General features: G+C 39.5%; 2 protein-coding genes across 5 annotated transcripts in view; one reads left to right on the top strand and one right to left on the bottom strand.

Annotated features, from left to right (window-relative positions):
• The window catches only part of mocos (molybdenum cofactor sulfurase), a 50,095-nt gene that overhangs the window by 5,836 nt on the left and 26,760 nt on the right, over window positions 1–17,499 (bottom strand). Inside the window, exons 2-9 of one of the 2 annotated variants that reach the window (XM_088422269.1) lie at window positions 2,883–3,037; window positions 2,710–2,799; window positions 2,555–2,621; window positions 1,802–2,446; window positions 1,621–1,697; window positions 698–897; window positions 498–614; window positions 63–422 (exon numbers count right to left, since the gene is read on the bottom strand). In XM_088422269.1, the coding sequence (XP_088278395.1) occupies window positions 63–422; window positions 498–614; window positions 698–897; window positions 1,621–1,697; window positions 1,802–2,446; window positions 2,555–2,621; window positions 2,710–2,799; window positions 2,883–2,994 (1,668 nt within the window). In that variant the 5' untranslated portion in view covers window positions 2,995–3,037. Of the gene's footprint in view, window positions 1–62; window positions 423–497; window positions 615–697; window positions 898–1,620; window positions 1,698–1,801; window positions 2,447–2,554; window positions 2,622–2,709; window positions 2,818–2,882; window positions 3,038–17,499 lie in introns of those variants that run through there. The other variant, XM_088422270.1, reaches the window with a different exon arrangement.
• On the top strand, window positions 4,902–16,791 carry LOC148420176 (poly(rC)-binding protein 3). 3 transcript variants are annotated; one of them, XM_088422273.1, is made up of 14 exons: window positions 4,902–5,452; window positions 6,338–6,378; window positions 7,498–7,608; window positions 7,718–7,741; window positions 7,829–7,861; window positions 8,920–9,036; window positions 9,117–9,248; window positions 9,646–9,774; window positions 11,448–11,537; window positions 12,438–12,479; window positions 12,881–12,956; window positions 13,941–13,993; window positions 15,144–15,313; window positions 16,442–16,791. In XM_088422273.1, the coding sequence occupies exons 3-14, from the start codon at window positions 7,531–7,533 to the stop codon at window positions 16,476–16,478; spliced, it is 981 nt and encodes a 326-aa protein (XP_088278399.1). In that variant the 5' UTR covers window positions 4,902–5,452; window positions 6,338–6,378; window positions 7,498–7,530; the 3' UTR covers window positions 16,479–16,791. The 3 variants fall into 3 exon arrangements, with proteins under 3 accessions (XP_088278399.1, XP_088278397.1, XP_088278398.1); XM_088422271.1 differs by having other exon boundaries at window positions 4,907–5,452; window positions 15,627–16,791; XM_088422272.1 differs by having other exon boundaries at window positions 4,907–5,452; window positions 7,701–7,741; window positions 15,627–16,791.

Here is a 17,499-nt window from a genome sequence, read left to right as displayed (position 1 = left end):
CGAAAAGATGTTGAAATGCAGTTCTTATAAGAAAAATAATAACACCAAGTGGATGGTCACACCTCAAATGCACCACATGATTTGATGGGATATATGAAGATGTTGGTCAAAATATAAGGCCCTTCAAGGCTGTCTGTATGCACGGTTTCAGATGCCTTTTGTGCAACGTTTTTCTTTTCTTCAACTTTGTGTGTTACTCGATTGATATCACCTGGTGTTTCTTTATTTGATACGCTAGATGCTTTAAGCCTCTCTAGTCTTGCATGGTCCACTGTTACTGGTTTTGTCACAAAACACTCGACAACAAAACTCAAAAACTTTTGACAGTCGTCAAATGTGGACATGTAGCCAAATGACACGCGAATAGATCCGGTCGGCTGCTCATCCACCAAGTCGATGTTGTCTCCGCAGACGTGGCCGGCCTCAAAGAGAAAAGAGAGTTATATTCAAAAAGATTTTCAAGCACCGTAATGATGCATTTTAGTCTTTTTTTTTACCTGCAGATTTCTCCTCATCTGCTGATTTGTGATGCCAAGAAAGCTCTGACAGGCTCCAGTGTTGCAAAAGCAACCAGTGCGCACATGAATGTTGTACAAACTTGCCATTCTGTCTACCTGTTAAAAAAAAAGCATTTACCGCACAGAATTATTATAATTTTTTTAAACTCAATATAGCAAGAGTTATTCAGCATCCAAACCTGAGAATATCCAATTATTTTTCCACACATGTCGATAAGGTTGAAGTTTAGTATTGCGCCCTGGGTGCTTGGATTTTCAAACTGGCCTTGTGTGTACATCTGGGCCACTGGTCGCCCGTTGCCATGGCAAAGACTTGACAGAAGCATGTAAGTGTAACGTGCTAAGCCAAAGGTGTGCTGTTGTATGTTTTGCATTCCCCCTGAAAAAAGACAGAAAGAAAAAGAAAGAAAACATGTTTTCTTCTGCATGTCTTTTGTCTCACTGATTCTTGCAAACCAGAGAAACTACAAAAACAATAATGAGGCAAACAAAAAAAAAACAAACAACTGCAAACAAAAAATGCAATACAATACAGTACAGTACATTTTTATTTATGTAGCGCTTTCACCACAAAAATTAAATGGAATTAAACATAAAACAAAAAGGAATGCAAAAAACACACCATCCACAGTCTGGTTAAAACGTTTGCAAGCAAAACATGCAAACGCGTCCACCCATCCATCCATCATCGACACAAATGCTGCAAAAAATCCAATCATGACACTGACATAGATGAAAACATTGATTCTATAATTACTGTACTGTATTTCTGTGGTGTGACTGACTGGTCAACACCTTTTGGTCCCGCCTTTTTGTGTCACCATTTCTGTTGTGTGGTGTCAACTTCAAGCATATTTTTTTGCAGCTGTTGTGATCTCGGAACATTTTTTTTCTTTACATTTCTTTTGTGTTAAGTTTGCTACCATGCCATTTTGCATCTTTTCTTGCAGTGTTATTCTTTTCATATGTTTGCACGTTTAGTTGGCAGCTTTATTTATTTTTTGTTACGTTTGAATCTTTTGTTTCTTTGTTTGCCTCATCCCCGTGTTTTGTATGTAGTGTTTTGCCATTGCAGTACATTTTCTCCTGCCACTGCACTTACCGGTGATCTTGTATAAAGCTTCAAAACTGTGGTTGAGGGCAATAATGTCCAAGAACGAGATAGTGCCATCTTCAAATCTTATCCAGGAAAAGAACAAACATTACATTACAGTATACGAATGTGCAAAGTCATGGTGTTTTCAGAAACTATAAACTTGGTAATGTTGTTCACGATGCTTTACCTGTCAGAAAGGTTTGCTGCCTCCACATAATAATCCTCTCCAGAAAGGTAAGCTGCTGCAGTGCCTCCTCCAAAATAATTTTTTTTTAGTATGCCTGCTGCGTGGTTGCGGACAAGAAGGGCTCCTAGACCTGTGGGGAAGCCAAATATCTTGTAGAAGGAGATGGGAATGAAATCAGCAGGGCAGCCTTGTAGGTTTAGAGGAGAGCAGCTGACAAGCGAGGCTGCATCCAGCAGCACAAACCATTGGCCTCGATGGTCACATGCCGGATAAAGACGTCTTGCCTGGATGCCTTCTACATGGCTAAGGGGATACTTTGTCCCCGAGAAGTTGCTCTGTGCCGGGTAGCAGAAGAGATGTGGCATCTGACAAACTGCATCTTCACCCTGAGTCTTATCGTTTGCCCTATTTTCCACTTCCTGGGGGGAGACGGCCAGCGTAATTACTCCCCGGTTAGATGTTAGTCCTCTTATGCCAACAACAGATGTATGGTTGTCAGTAAGGTAGCAGAAGTGACTGCCCGCCTCGCTTTCTGTCCGCGACCTCCAGGGGAAGACCTCCGCCGCTAATTTGATAGCGGCTGTACAGCCAGAAGTGAAAATCACTGAGTACTCCTCAGGGGTAGTGTTGAAATGCTGCAATATCCTGAAAGAAAATGATCTTTTTTTTTTTTAACTCATTTCATGCAAGATAGTTTTGAAGAGGGCACATGGGCCCATTTGGAATGTGTCCAAGGGCATGATTGGATCTTACCTGTATCTGACCCTCTCCACTGTCTCATGTGTCAACCTGCTACTGGGGTTGTGACTGTGAGGGTTTCCTATTAGGAAGATGTTGCTGTACATCAATTTTAGTGCTCCATAAAGTAACATAAGATGACTAATAAAACCAAATGTTGCTTTACATACCATACACATTCCTTGAAATATCCAGGCAGAAGTTCTTGACCAGCGATTGTGGGTACAAAGTTGCTGCCGCATGATCCAGATATACAGTCCCTTTTTCAACAACAAGAACTGTACTGTACTTTTACTTGACTTTAAACCACTCGCAGCAATTCTGAAGAACACCCAATTATTACCTTTAATCCGCGTGAACTCCCCCTCGAGCACATCCTCCAGGTTTTCTCCGTAACCATAACAACTCCACACCTCCCGAAAGGTTTCGAAAGAGTTAAGTTTGTGGAAGTCCATCGAGAAGTGCAAAGAAGTCCAACGCAGTTAAACTCGGCAGCAACTAGAATGAAGACAGTTATTGATTAATTTCCACGCTCAAAGTTCACTAACCACGTGCTCAGTTTCATGGTCCCATGAACAGCACAAGACCACAGTTTCACTTTGTCATAGTCCTGTTGTAACTTTAACAGAAATTGCATTAAAGTTTCAACCACACCCTCTACCTCTGAAAGTTGACAGATGCATATCAAGGGGAAGTCCAGTGTTTTTTTGCTGACAATGCACCCGTTGCAAGATATAAATGGACTGGAGGGTTAGCAGCTGTACAAAAAATAATGACAGACAACTCCAAACAAAAACTGCAAACATAATGAGAAAATTCAGTAAAAATGCATTATAATACAATATAATACCATACTTTTGCGCTAGAGACTGTATATTCTATGTACATATGTGAGATATAAGTGCCAAATCCATGGCCGCTCTCTTTAGTTTTATATATTGGTTGTAGGTAATATAAGCAACTACATTTCAATGTTAATACCTCAGCCTAAACACCTCCAAGTGTTATTTTTCGTCCTTGACTCATTTCTGAGAATTCCTTGCTTGTTCTGCACACAGCGTTAGCGCCGCCTAATCAGGTACAAGGAGCTTGTGAAAGACATGATGACCTCAGCATTACGAAGAAGGCCCTCCTACTACCTCTACACCACCCCAGTACCACCCATGCAGCGTAAATACACGCCCACCTTATCCGAATAGCCGTCCTTTTTTTAGTTTCAGTTTTACACCGGAGTTGTCCTAGGTTGTCACAAGATGTTTTGAAGATGTAGATAACAAGACAGTCATGATTACAAAGCTGTGAAGGATTCTGGATGAATTTAGTCAAAAGTGAATGAAGGTGTGACAAGGAGGAATGATTACTTTAAAAAAAAAATAGTAGTTTGTATACTTCAATTTCAATTGTACCTATCTACTGAGAATACAGCTCTGGTATGTCTAATATGTATCATATACTGTGAATAGAGCAAAAAGTCAAAATATCATATTAATTAAGACATTTTGCTCTCAAACAATGAAATAAACAAAATTTCCTAAAATGTGTAATTTAGTAAAAGTAACTTAAAGTAAGAAATGGCACAAATAATACACGGTACTCTATTGCTGGTTTTACACCTCAGTGAAGGTATAAATTCATAAAAAGTCATGTGGCATATTTGTTACTTCACCTGACTTGTGGTGGCTCAGCATTTGTTTAGGGTGTATACTGTGACTCTTCAAACCTAACTGGATCTCGTTACAGTAACAAATTTTAAGTAATCCCTCCACAGTAATCTCATTACATATAATCCCAGCCTCAACAGAACCATCAGCACAGGAGGGGGGATTAGACACAAGTCACTTGGAATTGAAATGTCTTATCATCTCAAATGATAGCAATACAAGTCTTTGTAGAATTAGAGAATGAACTTTTATCGACCTTCTTTCTTTAACTTATGGCCTTTTTCTTTTCCTTCTCACTTAACATAAAATAAGTACCCACATACTTCTTTTCTTCTCTTGACTAAATTAAACCGTTTTATTCACAAAAGAACTACTGAGGAGTTGTATTGAACTGCTGAGCAGTGCTCAGATGTCTAAAAAGACAGCCATGAGGCTCACAGCAGCTATCATTGTTTCCGTGCAACACAGTGAATAGTAATTAAATATGCCACTTATGCTTCACTGATTCACTTCCCTCACAATTTTGAAGCTCAGCTGAATACATTTTTCTCTGCAGAAGGGCTGTATTGTATGTTGTATGGCCTCATTTCCAGGGCAGAGGGGCTTGGTGTGGGGGAGGGCAAGGCGGAGAGAGGGGGGAAGCACCCCACGAGGACATTGTGCTTAACATCACTAAATACCTCCAACGCCACATTGTCCTTTCCAGCCTCCAATTTGTCGAGCTCCAAGTACAACGAACCGATTTCATGAGATTTTTTTCTCAAACCCTTGAAAATTCATTCACAAGCAGTATCAGTTAATTAGGGTTTTTTTTCCCCAAGTTTTTAAAGCTGTATTTTTATGTTTAGTAATAGACTTCTTTTTTTTTTGTGGCAGCCCTTACTCCAGCCAGTAATATTTGTGGCTGGACAGTGGCCAGCAGAAGGGACTCATTGCCCTGCCCTTAGGCCTCTTCAGCCTGTGGATCTTCGTGTGGAGGAACGCCTCTTTGGTGGCAGGGACGGGGAGAATTAGGCAAGAGATGTGGGTTCACTTGCCCTATGTAGGGGCTTATCTTGGGCTAAGCTGAGGGACTAATAGCAAAGCCAGCCTCCGCTCCAGCCAGTCTAAGGGCACTGAGAGCCATCTGTCCACTCTGTGGATAACTGACAACAAAGGAAGTAAACACTCAACACGGACAACAAACTAAGAGGTTATTCCATTAGGAAGCTATTCGACATAAAGGAAGAGGAGTGAATGGTCTGCATATAAGGTCAGTATATTATTCTAATTTTTCGTGTTGCCTTAGGCCTCCATCCGAAGATACAATTACAAGAAGTAGGGTGTTGTCTACTTTGGACAGCCAGCAGTGTTGTAGACAACTGTAATGTTGGCAATGAAAGAACGAGCATCTTTGTACTTATGTGCAACTGCTGACTTCCATTAGTCAGTAGAAATATTTTAAGAGGGCTGCTTGTCTTCAATTTACTGCATTAAAGTTACTGGAATTGATCAATACCTTATAATCGGATTTAAGTTATTAAACAGCAGTTGTCTACTTTTTACTAATTCCTTCTAGAACATCAATTTGTGGTAAGCGTCTTTTCTTATGCTCCTCCAAAAAGCACTTCATTTTATAAATGCAGCATATGCTATGCAAAATAAAATTCCCTCATAAAGCAATACTTGTATTTTTTTTTTTCTTCACCTGCCTAAATTATCAATAAGCGGTCGCATTTGTACTTATCATGATGTATACACTGTGTCCGCCATTGTGCGCCAATGTTTTGTTCGGAAGTCTTGAGTGGGCACTGACATACTAGAGGTGACAGAAATGGGTCAAAAGGGTCTTAGCATTGACTAAACAAATCCTGGCCTATAGGATTAGGAAGACATGTTGCTGTTTGTTTGATGTTGCCACTGTAATTTTGTAATAATTCACAGGGGAGAGTTTTCTGTAAACCTTATTGTTAGCAGCAAAGCAACCTCTAAGGTAGTAAATATATGTGGTCGTTTTGGTCAAAATAAACACAGGAACATGACGGGAGATTTTCGGGGTACCATGAAAAAAACAAACTCATTATCGTGTCATCATCATATTTAATTTTGATAATTGCCCATCTCTCTCTATTTTGTTGTTGTTGTTCTTTCCTGTTAGGTTTGGAATGGCAGCAAAGAGTTTGCCCTTCGTTGGCTTATGTAAGTATCCGAACAGGGATCAGTGGGCGGGTCAATGGTCATACATTACAAATGTAATTGCGTACACAAAATCCTGCCGTAGGACCAGATGAATCTGGATTAACAAGTAACAGCTCTTGGGCCAATCACATGTAGCCACGCTATTGTCCTCTTTTTACCTCCCTGCAGCCTCAGAGATTAATCTACTGTACATTTGTTTAGGCCTGTAGGGTTTAGATGGGGTTCCATGCAACACAACCCGCTGCACACTCAAAAGATTCAGTAAAACACTAAGAGGAATGAGGGGAAATTCTCATCAATGATGTTGATTATAGTGTAACCAAAGGGTCAAAGGGAGGTCTGCAGACTTTCAGAACACTTCTGGCTTGTCTTTTTATAAATGACGAAATAAAATCCTCTTACTTCCAAAATTTGGTAATTAATTTTTCTAGTCTCCTTTCACTCTGTGTGTTCTTCGCAAGAAGCCTATGTTCCGACATTGAATGCCTCCAAAAAATCTGCATTTGTTCTGCATAGACAACAAAGATTTGATTCACAGTGTCTTCTGGGCTGAAATTGTGTGCCAGTGCATTGGAGACCATCACACACACATCACTTGATTGTCGACTCTCCACAGTGGCGTCCTTTGTGTCTTATCATATCCAAGGGAGTCACACATCTTGCGTTAAGCCGGAACCAAAGACTTGGTCCCATGTGAAGATTGCACCTCGTGATAGGCTTATCTTCCCTGTACTCACAACGACAGGATCAGGAAAAAAAACCTCACTGGTCCAGGCTCAGTCCCTTGATGAGGTTCTGAGCAACGTTACAGATATAAATCAGTTGTATTTCTGCGGCGATTGATGGAATTATGATACAGCCAAGGATTTTGTTATGAAATCCATTGCTTTGACATTATCATTATATACATTTTAAAGCACTTATAGACTGAGAGCTTCCAAGGGGTCAGAGTGGCAAAACAGAAATAGTACATTTCAACAGGCAGCAGGAACTGTGCTTTAAAAAACAGGGCAATTCAATGGGAAAGTGATGGCCTCAATGTCTGCACCATCTATCCATTTTCTGTACTTTCACTGTCATTGAATCATTTGGGATATATCTTTTAAACTCTTTTTTCAGAGTATCTACATAAAAGGTGTGGAAACACAGGGCATGTCTGAGAGGGAAGAAATGGCCACAGAGGGGAGCCTGAATGTTACACTGACACTGAGGCTACTGATGCATGGAAAGGTAATTGACCAATGTGAAATAGAGGAATTAATTCACTGCGGTATTGTAGTCTGTTTTCACAATACGCATTTTGGTAATTGCTGTCATTTAAGGTTTCTTTTCATTACAGGAAGTCGGAAGTATAATTGGAAAGGTAAGCTCATTTTGAAATAATTATTCATTGTGTCACTGCCATGTTTAAGATAAACAGCATCGATGAATCCACTTTGCTTACTTTCAGAAAGGGGAAACAGTGAAGAAAATGAGAGAGGAGGTAAGACGTAAACAGCATGTAACTTGACATGTTCTCCCTAGGAATGCACCGAATTGCTAGCCACTGAAAGTTTTTAGCCGGAAATAGCAACAATTGCATTTTCAGCTTTAATACGGTTTAAAATGAAATGCATCCAAAAAAAAAAAAAAAATCATATTATGATGATGCAATAACTGATGCCAACAAGCATTGGTCATTATTTCACACACACAGGATAATGACTATTGGAAACATTTCAGTTGGTCGAGGAAAGACAGGCCGCCCGAGCGTCCACTTCTTTCCTGAGACTTCAAGCGAACCAACAAAGAACCATTGAGGAAGATGCAACAACATCATGCCACAAATAAACACACCAAATAATACATGAAGGATAACGTGATAACCATAGAAAACTTCTATTTTAAAATTAGCCCCCATAGCTGTGGTAATGACATGGCTATTTTGAGTCCTTACAAATGCATTGTATATCGTCATCACATCACGTCTACCAACATCGCACTGGATTAAATAAATCATATTCAATTCTTGATAAAGGATGCTAATCTATTACGCTATATGATAGAGCACAAGTCTCCAGCATTAGTGGTCAATGCTAATTGTATATCGAATGTTTTTAAACCCACTTAGGCAAAAAAGATTCCGTTAATACATGAAATGTCAATAAATGCAAATGTCAAAATAATTCACACTTTCTTATCAATCTATAAAAGCTAAAACATATCAAGGAGAATGATGGGGGAGAAATTAATTTGATATTTGACTTAATTACAATAGGCACTTATGTTTAAAGTACTAGTTTAATAATATTTTATTTCATTTTCATCAGTCATTTACAGGCCTAAGCAAAACACTGCATCACAGTCTGTTCTTGAAGCCAATTGGCTATCGAAAAGCGATGCGCGAAAATGTCAAATATATTTTTTTCCGGTGTTTTGGTTTCTGGCCAAGCATTTCTCATTTTCGGTTCTGACCAAACATGTTCTTTTCAGTGCATCTCTAGTTCTCGCAGGTTTGCATGAAAGAGGAGAAATTAGATTGGATTTTTTTTTTCTTCTCAGAGTGGCGCCCGCATCAACATATCAGAGGGATCGTCTCCTGAGAGGATAGTAACCATCACAGGACCCACAGAGGGAATTTTCAGAGCATTCTCCATGATTGCACAAAAGTTTGAGGAGGTCAGTTTTGCTGACATCCATATATTTAGAACTTAAAGTTTGTGCTAAAATGGATAATACAATGGTGCTCTTCCCCTCAGGATATAACGGCGGCAATGATAAACAGCAATGTGACGAGCAATCCGCCTGTGACACTTCGCTTGGTTTTCCCAGGGAGCCAGTGTGGCTCACTGATTGGAAAAGGAGGATCCAAGATCAAAGAGATCCGAGAAGTAGGAGGCCTTGTGTTTTGGCAATTTTCTACTAGAAACTTGTTTGTCTGCATATGAATGAGAAGAGATCACCTCGAGTGTCCTTATATTTCAAACATTCAGAGAAACTTCCATGATTTTCCTCTCTATACATTTTCTCGAATTGCCTCGATAGCAGCATATGAGAATCTGAACGACTAAGATTGTGCAGTGTTTGTAAACCTCTTCTGAATGAAGATGATTTATGTGTACCTCTTTAAATATGGGTGCACACGTTTCTATTTGGCTTGCAGCTGCTCTTTGCATGTCCGAATCTTATCGGGGGTAAAGCTGCAGGTGCTTGAGATTGAGGCTGATGGAGGGCTCTATCTGGCAATAAATAGTCATTTTGCTTTGTTGTCCGGTGATGTCCATGAAGACCACAGGGGCTCAAGTTCAGGTGGCAGGAGACATGCTACCGGATTCGACCGAAAGGGCTGTCACCATCTCAGGCACTCCGCAGGCCATCACTCAGTGTGTGCGACACATCTGCTCCATCATGCTGGAGGTAAGTCCTGTCAAACAGCTTTTTGTGATCTTTGTTTAGACACGCGTCAGTGCTACATTTGTTTATTTGTTCAGTGTTGTGGAAAGAGCTTTGCATTGAGGTCAGCGTTAAACCGCATTGTAGCTTGGATACATTGACTTACTGAAGCACCCCTAGCGTTGTAATACCCACGCAATTTTCACAAAAGATTTTCATTTACTATGATTCAGAATCGATATAAAGTGCCCGCTTTTATAAATCCTAAAAAAACTAAAACAAATCTGCTTCCTGTTGGCTTTCATGTAACTGAGCCAGATGCGCACTTCAAAGGAATTGTCTTATGTACCATGCTGATGATGTACTATAAAGTCCAATTTGAAACAAAACCAAACAAAACAAATCCAAAATAATACTTGAATAGTGAATGCAATAGCCATTGAAATGTTTTTATTTTGAAGTTGCCCTTCACAAGCAGTGGTTGTTACCGACTATCTTTATTCTACCTCACAACTCCGTTTTTATTTCCATCATGTTTCGACAAACGTAAACGTAATGCAATTATATTCACTCGCCATCGAATCAAATTGCGAATTAAGGACACAAAAAAACTGCTACTAAAGTACGCTGTCATTATATGACAAGTGTCCAGCATTGGCGCTAGTGGCTTACTCCGTGGTGCATTCATTTAGAGTCGAACATTTTCAACTCAGGCAGACAAAAAGTCCATTCATGCAGTAAACTTTAATAACGGCAAATACCTGAACAATGTATGTGTTTTGTCAATACATAAAAAGTGATATAGGCCCTATATCAATAATATAATAGGGGTGAAATAACTTTGACAATAATTACAATAAATGGTGCATCACGTCACTAAAGTTTAAAATACCTAAGCGAATGACAATAACTATTCAAGTGGGTGGTATTTCAATGAATCAAAATAAAGAATAGATGAATTGCTGCAGCCCTTATGTTTTTGAGAAAAAAATGCACTTTGAATTCACTTAAATAAATGTAAAAAGAATGGCATTTTAACATGTTCATTTGTCATTCCGCCCTGCAAAGCATGGTGATTCTTTGCAAATCTATAGATTGAAGCAGTGGAATCATCTTGAATGGAAGAACGTTTTAAATCAAAAATTGATTCGAAACTGAATTGTAGCCCCAAAAATGAAAATCAAATCAAATCGTGAGGCAATAAAAAGGCCCGATTCTTTGGTGGAGATTTCACAAAGAGAGCCTTTCAAAATATTAAGCCATTATTTATAAAATGATCATTTCAGTAAGAGTACAGAATTAATTCGATACTACCTAATACGCATTAAATAAACTCACTTTGCATTCATCAAGCTGCTACCAATTAACTGGGTTATTATTACATAATATCATAAAGGATTATCACAATGGATGGCAAAACATAATTTGTATTTTCTGAAAGACAGAGCTGGGATCATTAGTTTATCTCCCTTGCCAGCCCCCTTGGCAAGGTCAACATTACCCTCATGCTGGAAAAATGAAAAGTCTTGTAAATTAAGAGTTTATTTTATCAGCGGCACGCAAGGTCCATGTAACCTTCTCAACCGATTAGATGGCTATTAAAAGATTCGGCGAGGGATATAAGTGTTGTAAAATGCATTAGTCTTAGTAAGAGTTCTGTATATAAAATATTCCATTTTATTTCATTCCATCTCAAGTCTCCTCCAAAAGGAGCAACTATTCCCTACCGTCCAAAGGTCATACCTGCTGGAGCCCATGCAATATTAGCACAACAGCACTCTGCACAGGTAAGTTGTCATTTATATTTCACTTTTGCCTCTCTTTTTTTTTTCTTTTTTTTCCGCAAAAACAGAAGAATCGAACATGCTGTGTTTAAACGTAGGGTTACTGCAACCTTAACTTATAAAATCTCCATGGACGTGTGTGAGAGTTATCAATAATAAGAGACTGGAGAAAAGGCAAGCCTCTAAGTCAAAAACGATCTTTTGCAAAAGAAGGAGAGAGCACCAAGGTCGTCTGGTGATCTCCTCTTCGTTTTATTTAAAAGAAAGCAATTTCACAATGATACCATATAGGGAATTGTTTATGTATGTGCCAATAGGTGTGCAGGCAATGTGTTTTTGTATAACTTATAACAAACACAAATCTAGATGTGTGAAACGTGTGCCATATTCTCTTGATCGGACACAAGAGTATTTTGTCCTGTGGACCGAAAAAAAACCCTGTTTTGACCCAACAGAGAGTATGACAAAGGCTGTTTGAATAGGTCTGAAGGTTGAAGTGGCGATTGTGACAGTGCAAGAGCAGTAAGATCTCTCTATATTGCACAAACATAAGCATTAAAGTGAGATAATAGTGTGATTAAAAACCATTCAACAATGTAGCCAGTGTGACGGCTATAAATGATACCCATTTACATTATTAATTCCCTGCAGTGTGAAACATAAACAATATCATGACTCAGACTGATGTTTTCCAATAACTGGCTTGCCAATGTCCTGGATTTGGCACAGGCTGCCCTGGTTTGTCAGACATCTGTTACTGGATGAAATTCCATCAAAGCCATTAAAGTGACTGAGGATGGAAAAAGCGAGGGAATGGATTTTCAATAAAGCACTCAATGCATGAGTTTACTCACCATGCTCATGTGTGAATTTACATCCCATCTTTTCTTTTATACCATCCAGGCATTTGCACTTCCGGGGCAATATGCTTTTGCTCATCAAGATGTAAGTGTGGTCCTTTAAATGACTGACTCTTCCCCTTTTTGTCCAACTCTGCCCACTCCCTCCAGTCCCAACAAACCCCTTTCTTAACCCATCTCAGCATCAATGAAACTGATTTGTCAACAGTACTAACACTAACCCAAATTAGCAGCATGCTCTGATTGAAATCGAATTTCAAAGGTAGTCCCTTCATGATCAAGTTGTAGTTTTGTAGCCAGAGATGTGACTGTATTTTCAGACTGCTTCCATGAGAATCCAGCATGCTTTCTGAAGGAAACGAATCTTCTCACTGACACCATCTGTGATGTTTGTGAACTTCAGATTTGTCTCTGTATTGTAGCTGACAACTCCTCTGAAATAATCCAGTTTGATTGGTTAGCTCTAACTTCCTTCCTACCCTGCAGTTGACCAAGCTTCACCAGTTGGCTATGCAGCATATTCCCCTCCCTTCCCTTGGGCAGAGCAACCCTACCTTCCCTGGTACGTACCCACGGCTCCCCGGGGAAGACCATTGATCCCTTTGTCGTCACTCCTTCTTCCAATCACAACATCAAATAGCCCTGTCACGTTAGCGGGTATCAGGGATGCCTCCATTCTCTCAGAGGTCATTCACTCACTCACTCACTCACTCACTCAGGTCAGTTGTTAGCGGACATCAAAACAAAACGTGAAAGCCACAAAGTGGGTTAGTCTGTGGATGGCATGTCAATGACCACTGGGTTTTGATGGAACTTAGATTGGATTTCTCAAATCCTTCCATCCTATAATTCGTACTTTATGGACCTTCATTTGTGCAGTGAGGCACATTCATGGGGAAAGTCCTTAAAATGTTCCCAACATGCAGAATTCTGACTTATCCATTATATGTAAGATGCCAATCAGCTTCGTCTAAATGAATGAATTCAACGAGGCATATCAAGCCTAAAAAGGCTATGAGAGGGAAATGTGAAAATAACATTGATATTTGCAAATTTGTGCACATTTAACCATTTATCACTATTTCCCAATCCTCTGAAAGAGCAAATCCATTCGTCCAATTTCACCGTCTGAAACAAATCCCAATCTCTTGACCCCCATCCCTCCCATCCAGCAACAGCTCCCCTCAAAAGCTAACATGATCTTGGCCCAGAGTATCGCTGACATCATCAACCCACATTTTCATACAATCTGCCACAACTAACTGAAATTGCACCACATAGAGGAAGGATCGATGTAAAACAGTCATATTGTTTATGACGTTAAAGCATTAGAAATGTAGCTGTGTGAAATACAATGTAACAATTGTTAGAATGTGTGTTGAATATGTACATATGTAATGTATAGTACACATATGCCTCTAAAGGTTTTTCTTACTCCCAAGTTATCAAAAGTATTAACTACTAAAACTAGGTCAACGTGTTGTATCATAAAAGTGGAAGCCATTAGAGCCGTGCGGTTGTTAGCGTTCTGTGTCCTACTTTACAGGATTGGATGCTTCTGCCCCCACAAGTTCACAGGAGCTGGCAATACCTAATGATGTAAGTGTCTCATTGTTTGACTTGTGGCACCACTAAAACCCACAACAATCATCTGAATGCTATATACTTTATGAGCATGTCTTGGTAGTTTGCCTTGACAAGCGAAGTTTAGACACGAGTAATTTCATGCAAGAAATCTATCTTCTCTTTCTTCCATTCAATTATACTCTCAAAGTCTTTTTGTGCAATGGCAGTGCGGATGATATCGATTTCATTTTTTTAAAGTTAACTGAAGAGAAGCGAGACAATGTTGAACTAAAATTACAGTCTCACGCATTTCTCAGGCCAACAAATTTGAGTCTTTTTGAATAGATAAATACAAAACAAAACAAAAAATAAATAAATAACATCAAAACTGATTTCTGTGAAAATTGATGACGAACGACGATGAAAGAACTCATTAGGTAGGTATGGGTTGGGATAAATACCACTACAAATTTAGTGTAATCATTTCATGTCCTATGCCCTTTGACATCAGTCGAGGGGCAATGAATAATCGACAACCAATACATTTTTGAAAGTATCTCCATTCAAATGCGTGAGCAGATGCATTTTTCATATTTTTTTACTTCTCTACATAGCTTTTGATACTGTAGTTAAACACGAGCGTTTCCTTTCTTTCAAAGCCTTGTTTATAAAACTGATAATCAATTTGCACACCATACCTTACATAGTAGTTGGAATTTCGGTTTTGTGTGAAAATGATAATAAACTGTTTAAATTCCTTATTAATTGGTTTGTCGTATCCATCACAGTGATTACTGTGTGATTGACATATGTATGACTTTTGAGATTAAAAGAAAAATAAAAGGGACGGTGGTACGCTACCTTAGTAGAACAATAAGGCTGGTGAAATCCATCGAGAATCAGGACGCAAGATTCAAAATCGGGAAAATCCAAGTTTGGTCTGACTTTAGCCCTGGATTGAGTTATGAAGGTTTGGCAAAATCTCATAAATTTTGCATGGTTCCTATAAATGAGACACAACATCTTACCGCAATTTCATTTATTAACTGGAAACACACTCCTCTAAAGAATTCACCGTGGTGCTTTTTTGGTTTGTTAAGTTGCTCCCCTGTGATATTTCAATGAAGGAGAAAAACATGAGCTCATTTGATATGTACATTCTTTTCCTCTCCTGCTCTTCTAGTTTATTGGCTGCATAATTGGAAGACAAGGCAGCAAGATCAATGAAATTCGCCAGGTCTCAGGAGCTCACATCAAAATTGCCAGCGCCACTGATGGTTCAGCGATGCGCCAAGTCACGATCACAGGCTCGCCAGCGAGCATTAGCGTGGCCCAGTACCTCATCACCGCCAGGTAAGTTATGATGCCCAGCCGTCGTTTAAAGCAGGGCTGCACTGTAACATGACAGGTAACCAAGCATTTACATGAAGGCAAAGTAATTGTAGTCAAGGTGTTTGAATTTGTTGCAGCTAATTACTCCAGCCTCTTGATTACATTTAAAAAAAAATCCTGATTGTCTCTGCTTTTTAACACAGTGCTACTCTGACGCGTATGTTGTCTCCCCCCCCCCCCAATTCTTCTCTGTTGTCTTTACCCACAATCTCTTTATTTTCCACTGTCATAACCTCACACCATCTCAACATCCCGCCAACATCACGGCGTGCAGCTTAGAGATGGCTAAATACACCATGCAAGCCGCTTCCGCTGCGACCCCAGTTGACCTCAACATGAGCTATGCTCAGTCTGCTTCCACCGCCTCCAACGCTGCTACCTCCCTAGCCGTTCTGGCGGCCACCACCCCTGGCCCCACCAACATTAACGTCCACTCTCCATCCACCTTACAGGCCATCCAAAATCCCCACTATGCCGTCCCTGTTTCCAGCCTGCTTGGCATGAAAACACTTCCCGTTCTGGCTGTACACCCAGCAGCCGCTACCAGCTTAACACAGGGTTTGGCCCCTTACACTGCAAAAATAGCAAGCTCCAGCGTCAAAAAGTCTGAGCGACAAAAGTTTGCTCCATATTGAGTCTCGTGTCTAATTGGATAAAAGTTTACAAAACTGTGGCGGACGTGTCACTTCCTGGCACAAGTATGCAAGGTTTACCAGTGTAGCACTTGCTTTCCATTAATCAGGAGAGCATATTTATCATAGGCGGCAGAGGTGCATATCATTAACTCAGTCTCAATTGCATAATATGCAATGTGCAAACTCAGGCTTGCTTTGAACCCAGGAAAAAGCATATTTTTCTTATGGCTTTGTGTTACAGAGCTTTATATGAAGACTTACTCCAGGAGATTTTCTTAATATGCAATGTTTTCTTTCTGTGTACCTTCCTAGACCTGTTCTTGATAGCGAATTACTTTTCTGTAGGCAACAGGCTGGTAAATGGTTTATGTACAGTAGAAGAGGTTGTGTTTAGTATAATTAACAAGGATTGCTCCATGTCTCTGTCATATTTCTCCACGTTCCTTCACTATAGGCTCTCATCAGGGCTAACAGGCTTGGGTGTTCTGTAGTAGCGTGGCACTGTTGCAGTTCTGATCGGATTATTCTAAAGCCACATTGGATTCAAGTGGATTTCACTCTGCACAGTAATCTCGTAGCGCAAGACTGGTCCAAACAACTCATTTATTGTTTCTGCTTGTTTTTGCTCAATCTCCATCACAACTGATTAACCATTTACGTCAGAAACTGACGCGGCACAGTCGCTGTAATGCTTTTTGTTTTCATGTGTTCTTGGTGATGGTCTTTGCTGAAACATTGCAGTTTTGTAATGCTTAATGTTTATGATATGGATTTGGAATAAATGTGACTTTTTATTGATAACAAGTGGTTGTAATTATTGGCTCCTACATTTACTCTTTAAAGTAACTGTATTAAAGAGAATTCAATGTCTTAATTTAAATATCACATTTCACATTTCAAATGCAATTTAATTTATTGATAGACTGCCAGGGGCTATAATTTGTCCAAAGAGCCACATATGCAATTGAACTGTTAGTGCTGCCAGGAGATTAATAAAAAAGAGGGATTAATTAAGATTCATGATTAATTGATCTATTTATTTTTTTTTTTTTAATTTCACTTAAAAATATAGAAGAAAAACCCTTCTGAGGGAAGCAAACTCTTAATGCACATCGTTGCTGTATGGGGTGTTAATTCACCATTCATTGGACCAACATCTCTCATATGCTCTTCCATTTTCACATCTTCTGCTTCTGAACTTGCCCTCCCACCCATCACAGGAGCCTATCATGTAATGCCAAACATAATGACAGCCAATAAAGTGTCCACTTAAGGGTGTGTTTGACCTTTATTGCCCAACACCCAACAACTCAAGCACAAGAAGTCCTATGCATAAAAGTGGATCTAAACAGCATACAGAATGCGAACACATCAAGTAAAAGATTAAAAATTAGATTTAAAAACATGATTAAAAAAATGACTATAATTAATTGATCACAATGTATCTGTTAATCTGACACTCCTAGTTTGGGGTTTTGTATAGAAGTACAGGACACTGAAAAAGCAAATAAA

Source organism: Hippichthys cyanospilos, chromosome 8 (assembly GCF_059441005.1).
Source record: "Hippichthys cyanospilos isolate Australia breed blue-spotted pipefish chromosome 8, RoL_Hcya_1.0, whole genome shotgun sequence".
NCBI classification, from domain to species: domain Eukaryota; kingdom Metazoa; phylum Chordata; class Actinopteri; order Syngnathiformes; family Syngnathidae; genus Hippichthys; species Hippichthys cyanospilos.
The sequence above is the reverse complement of the archived record's forward strand: the minus strand, read 5'-3'. Positions and strand labels throughout refer to the sequence as shown.